We start from the raw sequence: 17,660 nt of genomic DNA on the forward strand, positions 1-17,660 counted from the left end.
TGCCCTCAAATCAGCTAAAGGAACAAGTTAGTCACCTAGTAGGACTATGGATCAGTGGTTGCAGAAAGCAAGATAAATGTACCGCTACTACTTCTAGTGATCTGCACCCCCTTTCTACACAAGGAGAAGTCCAATTCTGCTCATACGGGTCTAGAAAGTTAAACAGATTCCTTCTTATCTGCAGTCACTTTCACTGCTTCTCAAGACATTCCTGAAGATTCTTTTCAGAGAGGGCAGAAAGAGCTGCAGCAAAAAGGGGGGAGCGCAAAAGATTTGTTAAGAGAGCTGTATTTGCAGTAATTTCCACAAAGGGGATCAAGAGGATGCCTTTAAAAAAAAAAAAATAGAAGGAAGAGGATTGTAGTTCATTCCAGAGTTTATTGTACATTTATCCTGTTCTTATTATACTGTCTCCTACTTTTTGAAATCCAGATTTCTGCATTATTTGATATAATGTTTGATACATTTCTCTGTTTGTTTTTCTTAGTTTGTGATCTTAGTCCTATTGCAAAGTTTATGGAATGTCTTCTGCTGTCTGATTACAGTATTTGCATCACTAGAGTCATTTAGCACTTTAGGAAAGGAAAGGTCCCCTGTGCAAGCACCAGTCGTTTCCGACTCTGGGGTGATGTTACTTTCACAATGTTTTCACGGCAGACCAAGAATATTTTGGAGTTTAAGCTTTCAAGCTTCATCAGGTATCTAGTATCTGACAAAAGGAAGTACTGACACCTGGAAAGCTTATAACCCCAAATCATTGTTGGTCTCTAAGGTGCTATTGGAATCAAAGCAAGCTCTTCTACAGCAGACCAATATGGCCACCCAATCAATCAAAGTTTAATATGGTCAAAGACCAATCAATTAAATACGAATAACTTGATAAAATACAATCAGGTGATACTATAATGAGAATAAAACATTCACAGTATAAAATATGATTTCCTCCCCAAAACAATGATTAAATTGAAACACTGATTAAACATTTATTAAAACACTGATTAAATTCCAGGACCAAGGCGTTCAATTGGGTATTTCCCTTAGGAATTGCTTCCGGAGACTTCTAGCTCGCGAAGCAAATTTTGCCACACATAAAGTGGTTCCTTTGTTCCTATCAGCCAATAATTTATCTAGCTGAAATCTAATATTTCTTCCAGGGACACTGGAACAGATCGGGAGTATATAATCGGCCCTAATACACTGATATAATTTACATTGGAATAATACATGCTCCCTATCTTCCGGTTTATTGTCCCCACAGATACACAATCTCTTCTTGTGTAATTGTCCTGTGTATCTGCCTTCAATAATAGCTGACGGTAACATATCAAATCTGAGAAGAGTAAATGCTCTCCTATACTCTGCTTTGTCAAGATTTTGCAGACCAATTTGGCCACCCTCCTGAACTATTTATATCATCTGATTCTCCATGGCTAAGCAAGAAGTGTGATGTATAAATAAATTAAATCAGGGCTTTTTTGTAGCAGGAACTCCTTTTCATTCTGACAGGGCCTACTGGAAAACTCCCGGAGAATTGGCTACATCAGGAGGGCGTGGCCTAATATACAAAGGAGTTCCTGCTACAAAAAAAGCCCTGAAGTAAATAAATCAACATCATCATAGATAACCTAAATGGTGAGGAGGAGGGACGCTTGAAGGATAGTCATGTCATCAAAGCAAAGACAAAGCAATGACAAAAGCCATCCCCCAAGACTAGCCTGATTGACTTTCATGTCTCCTTACATGAGTTCCTCAACTTCTTCCTGATGAGGATGCTTTGTAAATGTTTTCACTTCAGAAGTGATGTAGATCTGAGAGATGATGCCACCAATGATGAGGTCTCCTAAATGATAATACTTGTGAAGAATGGAAAGAGAATCACTGGGCATGCAGTTATAAAGAGGAACCTTGCTTAAAGCCTGAGGCATCAACATCAGTAACAGTCTCACAAATACCAGCATCATGCACGGAAACCTGCTTTCTGGGCACCAGTTCAGCTGTGCCTTCTTTGCCATGCGAGCGTCTTCTTGAGTCACATAGCCTCTCTCAAACTCTAGGCTGATTTGTAGGATGGGCAATATAAAGTGTCAGTGAGAAGATTGGTAGAGCCCTTTCTGCCCTCAAGTCACATCCTTGAACATTACAGGGGATACTAATAGCATTTTCAGTCTTGGTTTCTAGATTTGCTAGGGGAACTCCTTAGGGATCTAGAGAAGAAGTTAGAATAAATGATAGTTTTATAGCTACAGGGACCATAATTAACTACTCTGTGCAATATAGAGTTTTGGTGGTATTGCAGAGGAAAACATGTTTATGCCATCTCAGTGGAAGCTTCTCAAGTCATCCCCAGCAGAACAGGAGAAGCACGTGGTCTAACAATGACCTACAGCAACAAAAGTTTTCCCAAAATGGCTGCTTTGGAGGATGAAGTCAATGGCTGTTTTGGAGGGTGAAGTCAATGGCAGTATACCCCAAACCTAACATGCCCCAGGCTACACAACACAAATCTATGGAAATTTCCAAACATGGAGTTGGCAGTCCCATTTTTTCCCATATAACCTGAGGGTGCTTGATTCTGCCTGCATTGTTGCTACTTGAGTTGGAAGTAACAACATCAGAGAGCTATTGAAGGCTGATGGCCTTTTAACTAAAGTCAAGAAATCGGCCCCTTCCCAGCCGCACTGGCAATGCCAGTTATAGGCTGGGGGGCGCGCTTTGCCCTCCCGGAAGGAGGGAGGCTGACTCCGGCTTCCTGGCCATCCAGGAGATAAAGGATGGGGCGTGGTGTCGGGGCTCTAAAGCCCCAGCCCCCGGCTGTGGGACGCAGTTCTTTTGTGGCTCTCGGAAGGGAGAGCCATGTCATTGGTGTGAGAGTCGGGCCGAGGCTTGAGAGTGCGAGGCAGGGAGTAAGCGCGGCACGAGCCTTGACACCTCTGCAGCTGATCGGGGCTGCGAGGAGCGGCTCGGAGCATTTGCGTTGTGGTGGCTACAAAGCAGCAAGCATGTGGTCGGTTTCGGAGTAGCGTAGGGACATGGAGATTGATTGTGGGGCTGAAAAGAGCCTGAGTTGGGGGGTGTAGGGCACGTGGTGAGGCCTGAGGGCCCCCTGCCCCCCCTTTTTCCCTCCCCTCCCTGGTGGCTGAGCTAGAGGGGTGGTCTGAGGAGTGCGAGTGCCTTTGTTTTGGTCATCATTTTGAGTTGTGGATAGGCGCCCCCCCCCTCCGCTTGCGATTTCAGAAAGGGGCGGTGGCTCGGTGGCAGGGCAGAGCTGGTACCGGGGTGGTGTAAAATTTGTAAAACATTCATTTTGAATTAGAGCTGCATATATGGCGGCATCAAGGGGTTACACCCCCCCCCCCAGCCATACATTGAATTACACAGTGGCGGTCAGCAGCCTATACATTATGTTTGCACATTGGTCTTTCAGTGAGTGCGTTGGGGGCACATGAGCAATGGGTGGCCCACGGGCATGATTTTCTGGTTTGACTGTTTTTCTGTTTTTCATGTGCTGTGGCTCGTAGAGAGAGGTGGCAAATTCTTATCTGCGGGCACAGCATGGTTTTGTGGCCCACCAGGGCAGGAGATCGCCAGTGGGCACCCAGTTGGGTCTCAGCGAGAGGGCGACAGTTGAGAGGCTGGGTCGCCGTGGCCTACTTTGGCCAGGAATCATGCCTCTGTTGTTCCATGGGAGGAGTGTGCTTCCTCCGCACATCCTGGTCATCCATCTGGGGGGTAATGACCTGGGTTGTATGAAAGCGAAGGCCCCCCCTTTTTTCTTTGCACACACAGGAGGATCTGCAGGCCATTATGCAAAGATAGCCTGGAGTCACTTGGTTTGGGTGGCATTTTTGCCAATAGGGTCTGGTGGTCTGCCCTGTATCCCGGGGGGATTGAACGTGCCAGACATAAGGCCAACCGGGCCTTGCAAAAAGCCATGGAAAGGGGGGGGGGGGTGGACATAATTCTTCCCCACCCGGCCATATGGGTCGAGAATGCTGACCTGTATAGGTCGGATGGGTTTCAGTTATCTGAACTGGGTACCCGGGCCTTTGTGAATGAGCTAAGGCAGGGGTTGTGGTCGGCTCTGGGCCATCCAGTGGGCACTAATGCCTAAGCAGAGGCTTGGCATTGGCATTGGCGGTGGCCGAATGAGGTATTGGCTACAGTCTTTTCAGGGAAGCACCTATGGCTCTGCACCATTGGGTGCAGGTGGTCTGTATGAACGGTAGATGGGCTTTATGGCTCGATGCTGGGAGTGCAGATCATGACAAAGACCGAGGCGGATCTTTCCTGAGTGATTGATGCCAACAGAGGTGGAGGTGGAGTTTGGGCCTGGCTGCTCAGCACCAGTCAGATGATATTGGGCTCGTGCTGGGGGCAGGGTGGCTCGCCCTTTTAGGACAAGGCGGGGTCCTGTGTTTTGACCCCAGGGATTGTTCTTGTAGGCCTATACCTCTTGCCATCCTTATTCATTCAAGTTATGTTTCAATAAAGTGGCCCGGGTTTTTATCCAACATACTGTGTCAGCCTCTTCATTCCAACTGGGGGGGCAAAGGCTTTAAGACCCTGTCCTCTTGGTTGCAGGGATTAGAGACTAGAGCTTCTAGAGTTCTGGTCCTGCTGTTAGAGTTCTGGTCCTAATGGCACCAGGGTTTTGGCTACTGTGTGACACAGAGTGTAGGACTGGATGGTCATTGACCTGATCCAACATGGCTTCTTTTATGTTCATATGAGGTTATTGCTATTATGGAAGATGCAGGCTTTGAAAAAAAATCAATACCAGCTAGCAAATTCTGTGCTGGGGACTTATTATGATGTGAAAACAATCTTAAAAAAATTGTGTGAGCGCTGTTACCTCCGCCACGACCTCCACACATGAGTCTCCATAGCTTCTTACTGAGCAATCTTCTTTACTTGCACATATTGGGCTTGGTGAGGGAATCAGGTTACACGAGCCCATAAGCCTAACAGAAAGGATGACTACAGCATGGAAAAGAGACATAAGATTTGCACATAAATGCTAACAGCAAGTTAAAAGTTTAAAGGGGTGTTTGCTTGGTGGAATAAAGGCAGATAGCTTGATCATCTCCATCTCCAGCCTGCCTGAAGACTAAAGGAAGAGACCAAGACATAGGTTAGAGGCCAGAAGTCCTATTCTCCAAGTGGGGGTGGAGAGTCCCCCCTACTTCGGCAGCCCATGGGAGAAAGGGATGGGGAACAGCAACACAATAATGGTTACAATGTCACATCACTAGCTATTAAAAAAAATAGAATGGGTAGCTTTAAGGATAGAGTAGCTATAGGAATCACTAGAATTACCATAGAGTTCTGGACATTCACAGAGCTATTGGTGTCACTTCCAATTTTTAGCTGTTGCACCTTCACCCGTATACCTGCCTACAACTCCCCAGTTGGTTGCAATGCACTGCCTTCAACTCTTTCAAGGTGTTCCCTTCTCCTAGGACAGTAAAGAGCAAACACACATGTATATACTTTGAAGGGAAAGATAAATAACCTTTTTCATTTTCTTAAAAAAAACACAACTGAGTGCACATAGAGTGAAGCTGAAGCCTGCCTCCTCCTGCAGTTGCTGTATTTATTTTATTTATTTTCATTGATTTATACTAATCCACTTCCGCGAAAGGCTCCCACAAATGTACTCAACAGCTTTCCATGTTGTCCTCTGAGACCCACTGACTCCCCCCCCCCCCCCAAGCTGTAGAGTCTTGTCAGGAGAGAATATGCTTCAAGCAATGGAGCAGATTGGGCTGGAGGGCACAAGTTACATGGCTATGCAAGTGAGAAACACAACTGTTCCATATAGCCTGATGTGGGGGTACTTCCTATAACTTTGCTGAATTCTGCTTAGGAAGATTCCTTGAATGGCAGATGCAATCTCTTATAATGTCATCCAAACTGGATGAGCTGAGTTACACTGCCACCACATGCATTTCCATTAAAAAATGACTACTAGATTTTCCTAATATGGCTGACTTTCCTTTGAGTATGAGTAACATAATACAATTGCACTAGGAATATTATTTGATAATGTATATTCGGATTCATATATGTAATAAAAATTAAACAAATAAATAGTATAATTTAATTTAGGGGATTTAGAGGTTCCTTTGCTATAGTTGCTCTCAGAGATCTGCTCAAGGTATACAATTTATCAAGGAAGGAAGGAAGGAAGGAAGGAAGGAAGGAAGGAAGGAAGGAAGGAAGGAAGGAAGGAAGGAAGGAAGGAAGGAAGAGCTCATTTAGAGATGCCATTTTTATTACAGTATAATAGATATGTCTTAACTGTATCTTCTTTAGCAGTAGAGAGACAAATCTTCCAGCACTCTATGAGTCAAAATACCCATTACACTTTAAACTTTATCCTTAAGTGCAGTTCTGAAAACCTGCTTCCTTAGGACAAGATACCGCAACTGACCACCTGGTAGTGCCTACACTGCAGAAAGGGACACTCTAAGACAATGTGCATTCAGCTCTAGATCACAGCCAGACATTTTTAATATTTCAGTCTTTTATTAACTGTTCCTGGTGGTATTTAACTCAACAAAAAAGGAGCATACCGGTGTAACCTAATGTGAAAGCCAAGATAGAGAAGCTCTTGACAACTCTCATGCAGGTTTTTTACACACTTACCAAAATTTAATAGGACATTTATCTATGCAATTTGATGCCTGAGGTATACCACATTGCAATGCCTAAAGCAGTCCTAGCTCAACTGAGATGGAAATTCTCAATGTTATCAAAACTTCATCACACCTTTCAATCAGGCTGTAAGAGAAGACACAGAAACATTTATTATTTATTTCTTTTTATAAGTATTTCCTTTTTGTTCAGATCAGGTCTCAGTAAAATGATGTAACATTTGGGGAAAAAGATGCAGCCCAGTAGTTCAACACTGGAGGAAAAAATAGAGAAGATCTCCACAGCCACCATGCATTTTCCCTTGGTGCTCAAGTAGGTTGGAACAAAGGACACCCAAACACTGCAGAAGACCAACATGCTAAAGGTGATGAACTTGGCTTCGTTGAAACTGTCAGGTAACCTCCTGGCAAAGAAAGTCACATTGAACCTGACAACAGCCAGGAAGCCCATGTAGCCCAGGACATAGTAGAACATGGAGACTGATCCTTCATTACATCGCAGTACAATTTCTTCAGTCATTGAATCTAGAAATGGAGGAGAAGTTGCCAGCCACAAAGTCGCAATAATGGCTTGAATGAAAAAGCAGGAAATAACTACAGAGTTGGCCAGGCTCTTCCCCACACATTTACTTATTCTTGATCCTGGTTTGGTGGCCATGAAAGCTAGAACCACAGTGATTGTTTTGGCCAATACACAGGAAACTGGTGTCTTTCAAGGGGCTGAGCAGTACTTTTTGGGACATTTTAAAATGAACAATGAGGGTGTATTCCTGGTTGGTTACTGTACCATAGGTAGGGGAATTAAGGAAACCCATGAGGCATCTGAGGATGAAGAACCATTACAATTCCCAAATCAGCCCATCATTGAAAGAGCAGCCAAGTAGTTTGGGGAATGGAGACCATTTGTGCTGAACAGTATCCACAAATCCCTTAGTTGATTGCACAGAATTAGGAAGAAATGAGTTAAGACTTAGAGTTTGATCGCATAAGAGATTTGGCATGATGTAGCCACACCTCCCATTCAGATTTAATGTGCATTATCACATGTGCACATTTGCCCTCCTCCCCAGGTCCCACCCATACCTAACTCATGTTAGGATGGACTGGGACTGGATTAAATAGCTACCAGGAACTTCCCAGTCGTAAACCTCTAAAATATATGTAGGGCACATTTCCTGGATGTCTGAGCAGCAGGAATGCATGATGCATCCACCCCACATGCGCATGAAAAGTCTAAATGCTCCTCTTGTGTGTGTGCAGTCCATGCCTCTCCTGGCAGTAGGTGGGGGTTGTGAGAATGTCATGGCATGGATCAAAGAGAACTGGTTTTTTTTAGAGCTGGGATACTGCTGTGCCAAATTTCTTGTGTGATCACACCCTTAGAAACACTTGACACAATTTTTGGCTGCTTCCTATGAAGTAAACACATATTCTTTACTTTCTTCTGTTTATTAGTTGCTCTCTCTTGTTCAGATCATGTCTCAGCACAATGATGTAGCATTTGGGGAAAAAGATACACCCCAGTAAGCCAGCACTAGAGGCCAAAATGGAGAAGACTTCCACAGCCACCATGTACTTCCCCTTGGTGCTCAAGTAGGTTGGAACAAAGGTCATCCACACACTGCAGAAGACCAACATGCTAAAGGTGATGGATTTGGTTTCATGGAAACAATCTGGTAACTTCCTGGCTAGGAAAGCCACAGTGAAGCTCACAAAAGCCAGGAACCCCATAAAGCCCAGGACACAGTAAAACATGATTACTGACCCTTCATTACATTCCACAACAATTTCTCTAGTTACTGAGTGCATATCAAAATCTGGGAAAGGAGGAAAGGTTGCAAGCCACACAGTACAAATAGCTGCTTGAGTGAGGGAACAGGAAATTACTATCGAGCTGGCCAGTCTTCTCCCCACCCATTTCCTCATCCTGGTCCCTGGCTTGGTAGCCATGAAAGCTAGAATCACTGTGATGGTTTTGGCCAACACACAAGAAACAGCCATTGAAAAAATGATGCCAAATGCAGCTTGACGAATCAGGCATGTCACTTTTTCAGGTTGCCCAAGAAAGATCAAAGCACAAAGGAAGCACAGGAAGAGAGAGACAAGGAGAATGTAGGAGAGGCTCCGGTTGTTGGCTTTGACAATGGGGGTGTCCTGGTACTTCACAAAACTTCCCAACACCAAAGCTGTGATGAAAGAAAAGGAAAGAGCAAAAATAGCTAAACTGATCCCTAAAGGCTCTTCATAAGACAGAAAGCTTATGACTTTTGGAAGGCATGAATCTTGGTCATTGTTCGGATAATGATCTTCTGGGCATGGAGAACAGTAATCCATGTCTGGAAAAAAAAAAGGGAAATGTAGATTGCCATGTAAGACAGACTTTCCTAGAGGGCATTACAATAATAAAACTTCAGCTTTGAATGAATGCCTAAGGGGAATTTGCATTCTGTAATTATATTTGCAAAAAGTCACACTCAAAGTGTGTGCAAAAGTTGTCCTGCATGACATTGCAAAAATAGAATATCAACTAAATTATTGAAAGCATCTGCTGTATCTGAACAGCAAATTCTGGGAACTGGGCCACCAGCCCACTGGAACTTTTCCTGGTGGCCTTAATGGTCAGTCCACCACTGTTTCTTTCCATTACAGGAACTGCTACGAAGGGTATGTCAAGTTTCTGTGGGTATGTCAGACTCCATCTTTTTATCAATAACTACCATCATCATTGAACTGTGAACAATGTTTTTAAACATTAGGGGAAATAGAATCTTTATTCCTGAATGCTCATAATCCCGATTGCAGTTAACATATTCTGTGCTCAACATCTCTTACCCATCTGGTTTGAAATCTTCCCTAATGGACATGGAATACAATCATAGCAGCAAAATGGCTTCCCTTCTTTCTTTGTCCTACTATAGCCCAGAAGGCAAGGATCATTACATATAGAAAGGGGCAGTGTCTGTCCATAAAAGAAAAAAAAAACATTTTAGCATTCAAAATATATACTTTGGGATTTTTATTTCACTGGCCAATCCAATTTTAGGAACTGTGTTCCTTCTACCATAGCATAATGGTGAACAGGTCTACTGGGTACTTGGTGCTCATTGGAGTATTAGAACTTCTACTACTCCTGGGGTCTTTTGCTCATACATAATCAAATTGGAATTGAAAACTTGATGAACACATTAAACTGTCTTCTACTGAATTAGAGCATTGGTCCATCAACATCAATATAGCCTGCTAATTCTGGCGGCGGCTCTCCAAGTTCTTAGGCAGAGGTCTTTCACATTACCTACACCTGATCTTCTAACCAAGGATAGAACTAGGGACCTTCTGCATGCCGAACAGATGCTCTACCACTGAGCGACAGGCCCTCTAATCCAAGTTAAGTGTTTCCTGTGTTTTGCTGGGTTTTTAAAAAGAAGGTTACAGTGTATATGCATGGTCTATGATTTCATATGCAGTTGATTTATATGTTCTATGTATTGGCAGCCTTCCATTTCTGACCTAATTGAGTCTGATTTTGCTTTTTTTTTCCTTTTCAAGTTCTTTCTTTATTTAGCTAAGGAAATTTAAAAGAAGGCTTTTCGCAAATCCAAAGCCAGATTTTTCTAATTCCTGAGTTTGATTTTCAGGTTTCTCAGTCACTTCTGAAGCAGAGGTTATGAAAGAATTTAAGACAACTCAAAGCCCCCATGCTGCACAAACTTCCCTTTTTAGAACTTAGCAATTTATTTCTTTTGGACTGCACTTGAAAAGCATCATGCAGGGTCTGCAAGGGTTCTGAGTATCTGAAAAAGCCCAGTTCCCACAAGTCTTTGCCTTTCCTATTACCCATTTCTGTATTTTGTCTAGGCTAGCATCTTGTAAGAAAGAAAGAAAGAAAGAAAGAAAGAAAGAAAGAAAGAAAGAAAGAAAGAAAGAAAGAAAGAAAGAAAGAAAGAAAGAAAGAAAGAAAGAAAGAAAGAAAGAAAGAAAGAAAGAACTGACTATGACCAGTAGATCTTAAAAGCATTAAATAACAATTTATTCCTTATAAAAACCCAGTCTCTATCTTGTGGTTTGTAGTCAGAACCAAAATATCACAATAATCCAAATGTGAAAAAAGAATAGCACAATGAGATATAGTCCCAAAATTTCAATAGTCTCACTCCAGTTGTATCACAATTTCTAATGTCCAACTTGACATGTACTCATGAAGGGGAGTGGACTCATGAAGAATCTTGCAAACCCATAAGAAATAGGATGTGTTCTCAGAGGAGAAGTGCTGTGTTTTGAGTAGCTCTTTTTCAAGCCCAATAGGCTAATAATTCATGTAGGAAGCAATTAATTCATTCATGGTGGATCATGGATAATTATTGAGCCTGATACCTTGAGCTAGTGGGGCAATTAAAAACAACAACTTCTATGCCTGACCAAAACAAAGTGTTATGTTCCCAATAAATCCACTGCTATTGCTCATTGGGGTGAGAGGGGAATGCCTTGCACAAATCAGCCTCTTTGAATCATTTCCCAATTTTTCCAAGCAGATTGATTTCTTGACTGGCATGCCCTTCTGGAGGTTCACCTTTGGGTCAGGCAGCATCCTGCATAAATGATATCTGGAGTGATAATAAGCATGAAGGCTGTTTATCTCTATCTGGGCACAAACGGCTCCTTCTGCAGGAGGCAGGTCTTTCTGGTAAAATATAAGAACTTCAAAATCATCCCTAAATATAAAAAACATTTTTTTCTGATAAACATTTTGGGTTCTTCCATGGTTGGAAATTCATTGACATTATATAGGGATATATATGTTCAGCATGTAAATACTCAGGGCTTTGGGGGGGCAGGAGTGCACAGGAGTGGTGCTCCCTCTGGGCTGGCCAGAGCTCCAGCTGGCATACTGGGGAAGACAACTTTAAATGCCTCCCCAATGGCTCCCCAAAAGCATGCTGGGGAAGGCAGGGGAGCTCTTGCTGGGCTTTTTCTACAAAAAAAAGTCCTGTGAACACTGGACTGCTTTTTTAACCCTTTCTTAAAAACATGGGTCCCACCTGATTGAACCTGTTGGGCCATATGATGGCCATTTCATTGACTGTGAGCTCTTTGTCTAAGGGAGCTTCAGGGTCGATATTGCCAACTTTGACTCTAAGAAAGGACTGGTTTGGGAATGTGACCCAGTTTATAATATCAAATCCAGCTAGTAACTCCCCATCTGGATTAAAGGTGACCTTTTCTCCAGCACTGTTATTAAATGAGACACTTCTCAGAAACCGGTGGAGCTAAGCAAGGGAAGAGGATAAAAGCAAACATAAGGCAATAGAAAACAGTGTATATACACAATAGAGTGAAGACTTTGAAGGCAATGTCATTTTAAAACAAGCTATCAGGAACTGTTCCCATGCATTCCTGTTCAAAAAAAGCCCTGTAAACAACACAGCTAGGTATACTGGGTATACATATAGTATATGAGATTTACAGAAGAGCACCAAAGAATTGGCTGAATCTCAGGCTGATCAAGTCAAAACTCAGGCCTTCTGAGAGTTCTATCTTTTTGTGCCATCTAGGACACGTTTGTTGATGCATCCACATGTATGATGAGGCTTCTGACATAGGTCTACCTAGTATATTACCTGCCATGACTTTTGATTCAGCAGCTTCTGTCTCTCTCTCCCCCCCTTTTCTGAGAGCATGAATCTTAACAAATGCATGGCATGTAAGGCGTATGCTACAGCATAGACAGCATTATAGACGCTGTTGCTGTGACTGGTCATGCTCGTTTCAAAAATGGACTTGGGAAGATGATCCAGTTTCTCCTTTCCAGTACACATATGCTCAACTTTCTTGTCTGCCATGGATTTGAGGAAAAAACAGGCAAATGCATTTTCCCAAAATTCCCTGATGAAGTGATCTTCATTTTCCAGTGTAGGATTTCTCATCTGAATAAATTTTTGGAACCCTAGTGATTTCCTGAAAGGAACTGACAGAGAGATTGCACCATGGATGAAGTGTATGTCCCACTCTCTTTGAAAGGCCAGTGACGTGAACTCCATCTGGGCTGTCATAATCCAGACTTTAGTCTTCATGGGAATATCCTCAAATGTCGAGAAGTGCAGCAATGTTCTCATAATCATGATGGTATGACTTCCGCCATGTATGAATATCACATTGGCAGAGCTCGTCATCACAATGTTGATTATTTTCAGTCCTTCTGACAACATTTCTTCAATCTCATTAGAAAAAGCTAACTTTGGGAATTTTTCTATGGAGTCAATGCAGACATCTCTCTGGGAAATTATGGGAAGGACATCGTGAACAAAACTCTCTCCGGAGTCATCATCAGCATAAATCACCACGATCCATGTCCACCTGAAATGAAGCAGTAATTGCAGAATCCTCATATATTGATGGGCTCTATTTGGAAACATCTGATGGAAAAGAACAGTTTGGGTTTGTTCATTCTTAACTGGAGCAGAAGCGTATGTAATCTGAGAAAATAAAGGGGGAAATGACATATAAATGGTCATTACCAAAATAGAAGGTGATGTCAGAGTGTGAGAGAGAGATAAAGGGTTTTTTTTTTAAAAAAAAATTATCTGTGTGTATGGATCTTCATTGGAAGTCATGTCGACCTATGTTGACTGCCCTCCACTGGGTGCCTGGATGATATTCAGAGAGGTGGCTGAATGAAGCCTGTCCCGGTCTTCCCAACTGTTTATGAAGAAGATATTGGATTTATATCCCGCCCTCCACTCCGAAGAGTCTCAGAGTGGCTCACAGTCTCCTTTACCTTCCTCCCCCACAACAGACACCCTGTGAGGTGGGTGGGGCTGGAGAGGGCTCTCACAACAGCTGCCCTTTCAAGGACAACCTCTGCCAGGGCTATGGCTGACCCAAGGCCATGCTAGCAGGTGCAAGTGGAGGAGTGGGGAATCAAACCCGGTTCTCGCAGAGAAGAGTCTGCTCAATTAACCACTACACCAAACTGGCTCTCCAAGTTTGTATTCCAAAAAGGTCTCCCCATCCAACTGTTAACTAGAATCCATACTGCTTAGCTTCTGAGATTGACAAGACTTGACTGGGCTATCCAGGTAAGGGCAAATAATGCAGTTTCCAAATAGCAGTCCTGGTTCCCAAACTCTGGTTGGATCCAAACAGCTTTTTCATTTAATCTCACCTAATTTCAATCTTTACTACAGCTGCCATTTTGAGTGCCTTTATAAATGGAGCATCCATGATCTCCAGTACAGAGTTTTTGGTAGCCAGAGAGGACAGTCTCTTCCTTTCTCCTCAGAAGAACAGCTGGTTGGATCCAACTGGCTATCAAAACTTCCACTTGTAGCTTCAACCAGCAATTAAACAGAGATTGTGACTTATATTGTTTCCTATTTTTGTTAACCTGATAGAATATATATATTACTGCGGGATAGTTTCCTCTGCACTGAGCAGAAAACCATGGATATGGAGAGTCTGCAACATACCTCATCACGGAATAGAATTTCAATAGCCCTGAGTGTGGCATAGAATGGAAAAGTTGATTATTATCCTTCTGGACACAACTCCAGTCTGCTCAAGCACATGGGAGGCACTTCGCTAGCACTCCCCAGACCTTCAGACAGATGGGAAAAGTGACAGGGAAGCACTTGGCAGATTGTAAGTGGTAACTTTTTAAGGTGGCAGAGGCTCTGGAAGATGACCTAAGGCAGGATGTAGATGTGTGCATTTGAATGTGCAATTTAAATCCGGCTGTGGGGAGTTCCTGTGTGGGCCCAAATAGGCCATCTGTATGCAGCCTACAGATTCTTTTCTTCCATAGCCTCAAATGACCCACAAGGAATCTTTTCCTAGGATTATAGATGAGCTTTACATAGATGCAAGACATGCCACTTCCACCTAGAAACCAAAAAGCTAACTCTAAAGGACAAGAGGAGGGTGAATTAGAACCCCCAAGCTCTATGCAATAATCTTACCAGTGGGATCTTGTAGGTGCCAAGAATGGGTTCCATGTGGTGAAAGACACTCTCACTAGGTCCCCCAATGACAGCAATCAGATGGCTGTGGGTTGCACCACCACACTTGTAGTTCGGAATGAATCTGCCCAGCATGGAGAGAAGTTCCATGGATGCATGATAGGTCCTGCTTGCACTGAAATAGCTATTGTAGATGTTGAAGCCAAGGGTGATGTTAGGTAAGAGCTGGGGATTTTCATTGATCTCCTAAACAGCAAATACCAAAGCCAGGATATGCTGATAGTTTTGAGTCAATACTCTGCAGTGACAGTTACACATTGTGTTACATTGTATGAGCTTCAAAATACATCAGTAGCTACTTTTCAATTTAATATATAACTACTAGCAACAGTGCACTCAAATACGGCATTTGCCCCCCAGGAAAGGAAAGCAGAAAATTCCCTTGGAAGGCATATCTAGATTTTTAAATTTCCCCCAAACCAGCGATCACATGCGAGCACAAAAACAGGTTACGGTATGTATTGCCCCCCCAAGTTAGAATAAAGAGTCAGACTCAAGGTATAGGGTATAACTAAGGGCCACTTTATTAAAGTATAAGTAACAAACGGCAAGAGCTAACCGAAACTGTCTTGGTCAGGACCAGGGGTCTCAACAGACACCTCCCCTGCCGTTCCACAGTCGAGGGACCCAGCCTCCAGCCAAAGCTGTACTTCACAGCTCCCGCCAGGTCAGCTCAGCAAGAAGGTAATCCCCAGAGGGTCTGTCCACTAGACACATGTCTCAATGGAAGGCACCCTCCAGTCGAGCCTTTAAGGATGGTCTGCATTCTCCCACCCCGGGTCATCAGACCCCAAGGTTGATCCTGCCAGACCCCTAACCCCCCAAGAGGGGATGCCTTCTGGTCCTCCCCTAGCCGCACAGTACCATAAGCACAGTAAAACCTGCCAAAACTAAAGTGACCAACCTATTTAACAGTGCCTCCCTATAGCCAAATCCACAATCCACTGATCTGCTATGTAGGGTAGAGGAAAAAATACCAGCAGCAAACTGCCAATCAGCTGGGGAGCAAAAAATTCCTACCCGACCCCCCAATCCTATGAGGCGAGCAGCACTTGCCTACGTAACAAACAGGGTGGGAGGGAGGGCCGATCGTCTGTCGAAGACTGAGGTAGAGGGTGGATGGTGCTGCCGTTACAGCAGCAAGCTCCGCCCCCTCAGAATCACACCCAAACAGGCAGCAGAAGTCCTCCCTTTTCCTTCCAGGGAGGCAAAGACATCTCTGCAGCCAGGCAGCAAAGCTGCTGGCCGCTAGAGATGAATTGTTTTATTTTCTTTTTTAAAAATGTTGATCACTCTCATAAGAAGATCCCTGCTGGATCAGACTGATAGTCCATTTAGTCCAGCATCTTGTCTCACACAGTGATCAAGCAGTTCCTCTGAATGGCCAGCAATAGGACATAGAGGCTGAGGCCTGCCCCTGATGTGGCTCAGTGGCTCAGTGGTAGAGCATCTGCTTGGGAAGCAGAAGGTCCCAGGTTCAATCCCTTGCATCTCCAAAAAAAGGGTCCAGGCAAATAGGTGTGAAAAACCTCAGCTTGAGACCCTGGAGAGCCGCTGCCAGTCTGAGAAGACAATACTGACTTTGATGGACCAAGGGTCTGATTCAGTAGAAGGCAGCTTCATATGTTCATATGTTGCCTCCTGGCTCTGAGATTCAGAGGCTTAGTGCCTCTGAATGTGAAGGTGTCACATTTGTTTCTCTCCAGTCTTTTGATACAGCAACTGAATTTAGTGATAGGTTACATATATAGTTAGTAGATCATATACAGGTTAGTAGATCAACGATCTCTTGCCTGAATTCTTAAGAACTCTAGGATGTATACCATCAGGACCTGGAGACCTGTTTATTAGATTTGCTGTGTTATTTATGTCAAGTCACGGTATGTTTATTCTGCAAAGTATGAATTTACGTAAAGCATATACATATAGTGTATCTAAAATGCATGTGACTCAAAGTGTCCAATAGGTTGTGAAAGGGACAAGGAATAAAACTGTGGAACAAATGTTGAGCTCAGTGATTGACATTCATTCAACCCTGAAACCTAACTACTTACAAGTTCTCTTCAGCCACACTCTGGGAAGGATCGTTCTTGAACATGAACTGATTAAACGAGCTGTAGATCTGAGAAATAATGCCAGCTATGATGAAGTCCCCTGTCTGATAATACTTGTGAAGAATTGGAAGAGGGTTATGGATGGTGCATTGAACAACAGGAACATCACACACTGCCTGGGGCACAAGCACTAACACAAACACCACAAATGTCACTATCTTACTGGATAATCTTCCTCTTGGAGACCAGTCCGCCTGCTCCCACATTGTTATCTGAGTATCTGTTGGTATCACAAAGTTACTTAAATAACCATTGTCTTTACTGCTGTGAAGCCAAACAGTGATCAGCAGTCAGAGGAAGAAACACTTTATCTGCCTCCAGCTCTGGTAGGGAATGCTACAATGAATATTAGTAGCATCTTTACCTTGTTACTGGCTGCTGGGATTTCTGAGGGAATTGGAGAAGTTGCAGAATGAATCTTAGTGAGATAGATAATTGCAGGGGAGGTTACCAGCAACTCGGAATTATGAATTCTCTGTTGACGTTTCAGAAGAAAATATGGTTACTAATAGCTCGTCAGATGTCTTCTGTAAGGCTCAGTGGGACATCAATGTGCTTTCAGGGGAAGAAGAAAAAAAAAACAGTGCACAAAATCTATGATACAGATTTGCTTTAGCGTGTGTCCCATAATGGGCTAGTTTCCCCTCTCCACCAAGGAAAAAAAAACCCAGAATACATGAAAATGTTAGTTATCAAAGAGAAAAAAAAGGGGGGGGGGTTTAAAGCGTATTTGCCACATTTCTAAGCCCCTTTTATTAAAAGCTCCTTAAAGTGTAGAATGTAGAAACTGAAGTTGTTGACTCAGCATGCAACTGCAATAAAAAAAGGCAAATGCTATGCAGGGAATTGAAGGGGATTGAAAAAAACTTGTCAGTATC

General features: G+C 43.3%; 2 protein-coding genes across 2 annotated transcripts in view; both read right to left on the reverse strand.

Moving 5' to 3' along the window:
- The window catches only part of LOC132584746 (vomeronasal type-2 receptor 26-like), a 30,592-nt gene extending 28,634 nt beyond the window's left edge, over window positions 1-1,958 (reverse strand). Inside the window, exon 1 of the mRNA XM_060256648.1 lies at window positions 1,743-1,958. Within this exon, the coding sequence (XP_060112631.1) occupies window positions 1,743-1,958 (216 nt within the window). The remainder of the gene's footprint in view (window positions 1-1,742) is intronic.
- Window positions 1,959-8,090: 6,132 nt separating this feature from the next.
- Window positions 8,091-16,988, reverse strand: LOC132583169 (vomeronasal type-2 receptor 26-like). The gene is made up of 6 exons (XM_060254840.1): window positions 16,723-16,988; window positions 14,609-14,792; window positions 12,272-13,126; window positions 11,693-11,920; window positions 9,489-9,615; window positions 8,091-8,992 (listed from the first exon to the last, which is right to left on the reverse strand). The coding sequence occupies exons 1-6, from the start codon at window positions 16,986-16,988 to the stop codon at window positions 8,091-8,093; spliced, it is 2,562 nt and encodes an 853-aa protein (XP_060110823.1).
- Window positions 16,989-17,660: the final 672 nt, after the last annotated feature.

The sequence above is a fragment of the Heteronotia binoei genome, chromosome 15 (assembly GCF_032191835.1).
Source record: "Heteronotia binoei isolate CCM8104 ecotype False Entrance Well chromosome 15, APGP_CSIRO_Hbin_v1, whole genome shotgun sequence".
Lineage (NCBI taxonomy): Eukaryota > Metazoa > Chordata > Lepidosauria > Squamata > Gekkonidae > Heteronotia > Heteronotia binoei.